At 29.9% G+C, this 8,906-nt stretch overlaps 1 protein-coding gene across 1 annotated transcript; it reads right to left on the minus strand.

Annotated features, from left to right (window-relative positions):
* Nucleotides 1–531: 531 nt before the first annotated feature.
* LOC108916465 lies at nt 532–7,376 on the minus strand. Its single transcript, XM_018722727.2, has one exon. The coding sequence runs from the start codon at nt 2,257–2,259 to the stop codon at nt 1,381–1,383; it is 879 nt and encodes a 292-aa protein (XP_018578243.1). The 5' UTR covers nt 2,260–7,376; the 3' UTR covers nt 532–1,380.
* Nucleotides 7,377–8,906: the final 1,530 nt, after the last annotated feature.

An 8,906-nucleotide genomic window follows, 5' to 3' on the forward strand; every position in this document is an offset into this window, starting at 1 on the left:
TTAGACTACTGAATAACAAATTTGCAAAAAAATTATTCATCAATCATTTAAGAATCATGAAAAATATTTCGAAAGCAATGTAACAAATGCATAGATGAAATGGAAATTTTAAAATTTTATTTTAGGGTTCCAATTTTTGTGGTTTCATAACTTGTCATTATTTGTAATTATAATTAAATGGTTCACCTGTTAAAATAAAAACTTATTTTTTATTAAGAAATGGTTCGATTAAGAAATCCATTAAAGTTAAAAATTAGTGTTTAATTTGATACTGCATATTAAAAAGAGCAAATCCGTGAACGTTTTACGTGTTTATTTAATTTATTAATCGATCTATAGATTGCCTAATCGGTTTAGGAAGAACATAAATGATTATATTAACTTATAATTGGCAATAAATATGTTTCACAAAGTTTAGTACATACATAATGAATGGAGGGGGTTCGTGGGGAGATATTAAATAAAAAAACTCCTAAACAATTTTTGTCAAATTTTATAAAAAAAATAATAAGTAGATTATGATAACTGAAAATAAATTCATTATTATAATGAGTTTTTTAAATATTCTTTCAAAAAAAAAAAAACTAAACACAAATGTGCATTTCATTCATGTATACATACAATTCCATGTGCCAATAAAGTAAGTCGGCTGTCTGTTGTTTTACTGACTTTTGAATGGCTCTGACTAGAAAATTCATCATAACTTTCTTGTATTGTTAAAAAAAAACAAATTCAATAATAAATTTCAATACTTGTCTCTAGTATATGTTGTAGCTTAATTATTTGCGAAGTTAGACACATAGATTTGACAGTATACTATGGATGGAGCTAAAACCGACTTTCAGTGCATTGTAGCTGTTCCAACATGATCTGCTAAAATGGCAATGATTTGCCCTAAGTCACATGACCTAGAATACAAATTGCGCGACATTGATTCTAAAAGAAACTATTTCTCATTATGAAATTGACTCTTATTTGATAGTAACACGATAATTAAAAAAACTACTGTAAAATGTATATGTAAAATATGCAATAACACTTAACACTTAATATCACAGAATGGATATAACAAATTGCATTTGCTAAGCTTGCAAATTCCCCAAGTCACATGACGGGAGACTATACCTTGTCCAACGAGAGAATGGACTTGCTTCGCGCTTTGGCGATTAGAGTGGGAGAAGTCTATAGCGAGCTACACAGGACCTATTTACATTAAATTTTAGCCGTAGGCGCTTCTTCAGTGTAGTAAGTTAATTAGGTGTAATCAATTTATCAGCGTCATGTAAAATAAACTATAAATATGTTTAAAATAAGTCATTTATTATTGAAAAGGTAAAAATATTAATTAAAAAAACATTTTATTATTTAAAACATAAAAAACTAGTCTGTACCGCTGCTATCAGAATCACTTTCACCGTTCACATTAATAATTATGGGTTGTACCTCATCTATTATTCTGTCAACGACGTTGTCAATTTCCCAAAATTTGTGTTCTTCCGATACCGAGTGTCGAATAAAATTGTTCCAATGTTCGGCTGTTACTCGCGCAACGCCTTGAAGCAATCTCTTCACCTCTGGTAATTTGAAAGATGTATTGTTTGTTTTTACGCATCCCTTGACCATTGACCAAACCATTTCAATAGGGTTTAGTTCACAATGATATGGTGGAAGTCTGAGCACAGTTTTATTCTGTTCTTTGGCCGTTTCATCAATCACATATTTGTTGTATTTCTCCTTTTCTCCTGCAACAATACGCAACAATTCTGCTTTCACCATTGTTTCGTCGATTTCTTTCCCTTTAATTTGTAGCCACTCAATTATATTATTTTTTCTCCACGAAGTATTGGGTATTTTTTCTATTTTTACCGAATGATACGGAGCATTGTCCATGACAATTATGCAATTATCATCCAACATCGGTAAAACCTTTTGGAACCATTCTAAAAATGTGTCTCCGTTCATTTCGTCATGATAATCTGCTGTATTTTTTTTAGACTGAAAACATAGCAAACCACCAGGAATGAATCCAGCAGCGCTGCCAATATGCAATACGATTAGGCGTTTGCCTTTACCACTGGGATTAGCAGGTCCCGTTGAAAAGCCTCTGAGAAACGCATCCCTGTGTGATTTAATCGTCGTGTCTATCCAAATCTTCTCACGTACATCCCCTGCGTTAACCCAGGTTTCATCCAGGTAATAAATAGAGCGACCTTCTTCGCGGTATCTTTTTATGGCTTGCAGGTAATCTCTGCGCCACATTATAAGGTCCTCTTTCTCAGTAAGGAAACTCTTTCGTTGTCGTTTAACAAAAACAAAATTCAATTCATGCAACAATTTGTGAAATGTTGATCACTTGAATTGTGGTAAGTCTTCGTCGTCATTTACTGCTTGCATAATTTTGTTCAATGTCGGTAGTTCCTTATTTCGATAGAATTCGTGCACTTTTCTCCTTATAGCATTCTTATCAAATTCATTGATCTTTTCTTTAAAAGAGAGGCGAGCTTTTTTTAAATTTGGTTCTTTTACCTGACCGATTCTATTATACTCCGCTATAATATTTTTCACTGTATTTTTTCCAATGCCCGTTTGTTTCGTTAACTCTAAAATCGTCTCTTTGTAAGACATTTGTGGATTGTCTTTTTTTACTACAATTACTTTTTGATTTTGATGCACCACCTGAAATTATAAATAAAATTTAAATTATTGACTGGTAAATATAATATACGTTTTAAAGCACATATAATAAGTATTTATTTATTTACCTGGCCTCTTTTATTCTTCTTAATTGGCGATAATCGGGGTATTTCCTCTCTCGCAGCAGCCATTATGTTATTAAGTTTTCACAATTGTCTTCAATCACTATTATATATTCGCTTATTCGCATTCCACAAGATTTGTAACTTATTTCGTAACTAAATAAAATCACCGTCACTTGCTACACTTCAATACAAACTGGGATCAGGTATCAGGTGCCAGGTAGGGATCGGGTCAAGCAAGGCACCGGCCCTGGTAACTACTGAGCCAATCGCGCCTTGGCAGGGATTGAATAGGCGGAGTCTGACCCAAAACAAACGAGTTTTCGTTCCAGCGCAAGTCCATTCTCTCGTTGGACAAGGTATAGTTTCATCTCACTTTACATCTTGGCACCTTACCTCTCTCTCTCTCTGTCTCTCTGTCTCTTTCTCTATACATTCCATCCATAGTATACTGTTAAATCTATGGTTAGACAAAACTATTTCAAATGTTTTGCATTATTTTATGAATAAACTAATGCTATAGTAGTGAAAATATAATACAAAAGTAACGAACATGTTTTTTGAATCATTAAATTGGCAATTTTGAAATATACAACTGTAGTAATAAATAACGGAACATTTTAGAATTACGATTTTTTAAATTTTAAAATCATTTTAAATACAATTTAATATATCAAAAGTCTAAAAAATCATTGGCAAAAATATTTTGATATTTTGTACCTGTTCAGAATTAAAAAGCTTTTATTAAAAATGCTCATAAACAGTTTTCGTAAAACGAATAGTTTTTTAAATTTGTTTAACTGTGTAAGTTCATTCTAAAATTTGAAAAACTAGAACTCCAACACCTCTTGCGTAATTTCATTCTAAAATTTAAAAAATCAGAACTCCAACACCACTTATTCCATAAACAAACTGAAAAAGATTAGTTTTCCTTAAAAATGTTGATGCTCTGAAGCTCCTAGTGGCACTGTCACTTGGTATCTGCGCCACTGGTTAACATATTTGTAAGTTTCTGAATGAATTTTTGCTTCTAATTAGATAAACTTTATAACCAAATTTCATATGAAAGTTGTCCCCAAAATATTTTTCCGGGTTTGGTAATTGCAAAAAGATAGCAGTTTCTTTTTTCATTTTGGCAAATTTATTTAATCCAGTTTTCATATTGATAAATTTAAATTTAAAAAATTTGTTGTAATGTGAAGTGACTTGATGTACCAACTTGATTTTGATATACTTGCTATAATTATTGGTGACTGTAAATTTCGTCTTGGTGTTGGACAAATTTACTAAATATGCTTTAAGAACTTGCAAATCATGCAGTACATCTCATTAATCCGACAAGTACCCTTTATTCCGATTATTACTGCAACCTTAAAGAAATAAATTATTGATTGTTCTTAATACTTTCAAACAATTATTTAAATCTTACCATTGTTGCAAGATATTTATTATCAGCGGCTTTAGTAAGAAAATCATTGATACTTTCTAGAGAAAGAGGTTCAAAATTTGTTTTAGCAATGTTTTGGCAATTATACAGTGCGAAACATCTAAAAGCAATAAATTCATAATCTCAATTATTGTGCATATTTATAAAAAAAAAACTAAATTTTTAAGGAGGAAGTAGGGGCTTTTCATTACCATATTCAAAAGTGCTATGGTTTTCATATTGCAAAAATTAAAAGTTTGTTTGGCAAAATTTTTTACAGCAAACTAAAACAAACACAATTTCAACATTGGAGATTTTCAAAATGAGTTGTTTGAAGGTCTGGCAGTATCTTAATCGTAAATAAAAATATTTTCTAACGTTTTCCAACATCTGAGGCGTGACCGAGGTGCAATCATTAATTTTTCTTCTCAAGTCAGCTGTATCACATGGCTTAGTTTTGTATATCATATTTTTAACATATCCACATAGAAAGAAATCTAAGGATGTGAGATCAGGAGAATGTGCTGGCTATTCCAGCAATCCTTGCCTCCCTATCCACCGATTAGGAAATGTTAGGGTGATGTATTGCCAGACATTGATTCAGTAATATGGTGGTGCTTCATCCTGCTAGAACCATTTGACATCAGCTGGAACTTGGAGGTTTGCTTGAGCAGGATATAAGTTTGGCAAAGTTGGCACGACATTATTTTGTTGTATATAATTATCTCCATTCAAATTGCCATCAATGAAAAACTGACCAATGATATGGTCTCCAATTATTATCTCCGCCCAAACATGAACCTTTTCAGGATTTTGCATATGTAATTCTTTCATCCAGTGAGGATTTTCATTAGTCCAGTAGTAACAGTTTTAACGATTAACATGGCCGTGAAGAGTACAAATAGACTCAACAGAAAACAAAACATTTTCTAGTTGGATAACATTGTTATCTTGTTCACAAAAATATGTTATATCAAAATCATCCTCATTAAGCTGCTGAGTAGGGTTCAGTTTATAGGGATGCATTTTTTTTTTTTTTAATACACGAATAATCGAGGAATGGTTTCAATGCTGAAGTTGCTTACCCATTTAAACTATTTGGGTTTTCTTCAAACTCGAACAGTCCATCTATTTTGGTAATGTTACTCATTGTATTGAAAGCTTCTTTTTATCTGCCCTACACGTCCATTTTTGCGAAACTGCTTTTCAATTTTGTTAATTGTACATTGGGATATAGGTGGAGAATTAGGAAATTTTTCTTGAAAAAGGCGAGCAACTTCGAACTGTGATTACATTCTATCTCCGCAACCAACCATCTGTATAATTGTTATTTTATGCATTCCTCTTAAATAAACCATGATTAGGAATTATTACAGTTAGCAAAACTCAAACAATACATAAAACACATATTGCAGTCAATTAATTAGCAATTTTGATAAGTTTATGTCTTCTTTTTAATCGATAATTTTTAACACAACTCTGAAATTGTGTTTACTAGCATGCAAGAAAAAAATGCTGTACTTTTTTATGTTTTTGTTTGTTGTAACAAATTTGTCAAGCAGACCGTTAATTTTTGCAATAAATATGAAAACCTTAGCATTTCTGAATAGAGAATGAAAAGATCTTTTAAGTGAGGAATCACAAACCCCTACTTCCCATTTAAAATTTTTAGGGTTGCAACTGCCACTCGAAGGGGGTTGAATTTAATTATGAAATTTTTACATTGCAGGATGTCATTTCTGAATCTAAATTCGACATGTCTCGGAACTTTTTATAAATATGCACAATAATTGAGCTACTGAATTTATTCCATTTGGCTGTTCCGCATTGTATTTAAACTTCTATATTTACTCCTTGAAATATGTGGATCGAAATAAGCATACTTCAATAATGAAACCATATAATGTTGAAGGTTTATATTTTAGAGATAGTTCTGTAAAATATACGAACAAAACAGAATCCAAGAAGGAATTTGCTTTCTTTACCCTTTCGTAGTGCAAGAAAGATTCATATGTCGTCATATTGACTTTTATTGGCCAATAAGTTTAATGAAGCAATTTTTACAGTTTCTTTTGTCACTACTGGTTATTTCAGTATCATTGCTGGTAATGTTAAACATATCTGATTTTCATTGACAATATTCATTTATCTTTTTGAATATTCTATTTCAAATTACTCTTAAATGTAATAAATAAATTTATGTTAGGTAAATTAAGTCCAAACAATCTATTTTGATCTCTCTCGCTGTACAAATTTGGCTACATATTTTAGAATCACTCTGTAATTGAAGAAATGCAAGTACATGTTAATCAAATTCACTTGAGCCCTGGCGCATTGGCAAAGTAGTGAAGTGTAGAACTATGGGTTACCTGCTGCCTGTATTTCCATCTCATTCTACATCTGCCCTTTATTTTTGATTTGTGCATTTCAGGAATCAACTGAAATTTGAGAACTTGTATAATGAGTATATTATAAGACTGTCACGAAAAAAAATTATTGCTATATATCAAAAAATATTATATTATTGATATATTGATTGAGTTTTAAGGATAAAATCAGTTACTATATTTCTAATATCAAGAAGACTACCTGTATATGCTGGCTGATTTAAAATTAAATTTCTGTGCAGTTGAACACAAGCAAAATTTTTTAACAGGAATGAAAATGGAAAATAAAAAGTTTTCCCTTTTTTCAACTCCATTAATGAACTGTATCCGATTTTATGGAAGAAATATATATTATTTTTTAAATAGAACACCCGTGTGTATATGGATTATTTTGAAAATTAAAAAAAAAAAAAACATCCACTGTTAATATCAATATGGAGTATTTCAAAATAAAATCAGAACTATTGGTAACTTTGCTATTAATGGAGGTATAAAATTCATAGTGGTAATTTTCGTACTGATTGTAAACTAAACAAAAATTTGAAAATTGCTTTTAAGAGATATTTTTTGGCAAAAGTTGTTGTAATTTGCGGAAGTCAAATATTTTTCTTGCTGCTGCAAGAATTAAATGAAATACTTTCAAGATCAAGCTTTTGAGTTTTGAGTTTATCCACAAATTAATTAGATATTAATAATTTTATCAGTAAACGGAATGTGAGGGTGTGAAGTATAAATTTTTCTTTTCTTAGGTGTGGATTTCTCTAATATAAATATAAAATATTTTTTATATCTGAAAGAGAGAAATAAAAAATATGTTTAAAATATCAATAAAATATACACAAATATTTTGAGTTCTTTTTCAAATTTTCAAAATTTGCATTTCAAATATGGTTATAAATTTGAACAATAACGGACCAATTCTTTATAAAAATTAATACATAGGTATTATTATTAAACTACACTTATGGTATCATATATTCAAAATTCAATAATGTAAGCATAATAAATGAGAGAAAGTGTTAAATTGTCTAATATTACCGTACTCCTAACTGTATTGTTCTGTTTAAATATCCTGTAAATATATAGGTAAATAAAACCTTATTGTTTGTATTATATATTGTTTTAACAAGTATTTTATATAAATATTTTGTAACATATTTAAATGGATGATGTGCTTTATAGTAATTACTTAGTAGAATAGAACCCCATAAATTATAATAAAAATACCTAGGTACATATACATAATTTATATTCACATTTTTACAAATTTTCAAATTTATACCAATTTATAAATCTTGAAATTATAGTTTCAGCAGATATATTGACCAATGAATTATATTTATACAAGAAAGCTTGTATGAAAGTTTAAAGGTAAAAAGTACTGAAAAAGAAAATAGTTTTAAATGTATCTCAAATTATTTTGTAATAAATTGGTGGCTCTATTTCACTAACAAATATATGTGTTTTTTACTACCTATCTTCCTTCATTTACCATTAACTTTGGTATTTTTTTAATCTAACATTTTTTTATGACCTAAGTTTTTAGAAAGTTTACAAAATGCAAATATGGAAATTAAGTTTATACCATGATTTACAAAAGAAATATATCAAAATTCTTGGAAAATGGGTTGCCCGATTATTTTCAAAAGGTACTTAATACTAGGTATAATACATATAATACTATATTAACCTAAAATATTTTCTATGACGTGGTGTTGCCTATGCTATGTACCTATAGGCTTGCCAGATCTTGCAAATTTTTTCCATGGAAAATTTTTTCAGCTAAGCCAGGTAGCTGAACCAGGTAGCTTGTTTATTCAGCTTCAATTTCGATTATCGATATCTCGGCGACAAATGGTCGTACAGAGAATTGAAAGGCAGTTTCGAAAACTGGAATAAATTTACATTTACATGAATTTTAAAAAACAGAAAAAAAAGGTAATTTATGGTTTTTTAGAAATTTGACGGCTAAATTAGAAATATTTACGAAAAGCATGACTTTTACAGTTCGATATACTCAGAAGAACCCTGCGAAGTTTGATCTCGATCTAGCAAACCGTTTGCTTCAAACAGTTAAACTTTTGAAAAAAATTAAAGCGTCACGTTTTTTGAGTTTAAACACTTCATAATAATGCTTAAAATGGAAAAAAGTTTTTTTGAGGTTTTCTCGCATTTTTACCGCAAATAATGTTTAAATTGATGAAGAAGAAAAAGGGTAGTTTAGAAGAAAACTGTTTTTTAAGTGATTACAGACTGCAAAAAAATTAATTAGAAATTTGTCTCAAACAAACGGTATGAATCGGGGCCGAAATCTGGTTTGGGTTATTAACTTTAATT

Source organism: Anoplophora glabripennis, unplaced genomic scaffold (genome assembly GCF_000390285.2).
Source record: "Anoplophora glabripennis isolate ALB-LARVAE unplaced genomic scaffold, Agla_2.0 scaffold1822, whole genome shotgun sequence".
Lineage (NCBI taxonomy): Eukaryota > Metazoa > Arthropoda > Insecta > Coleoptera > Cerambycidae > Anoplophora > Anoplophora glabripennis.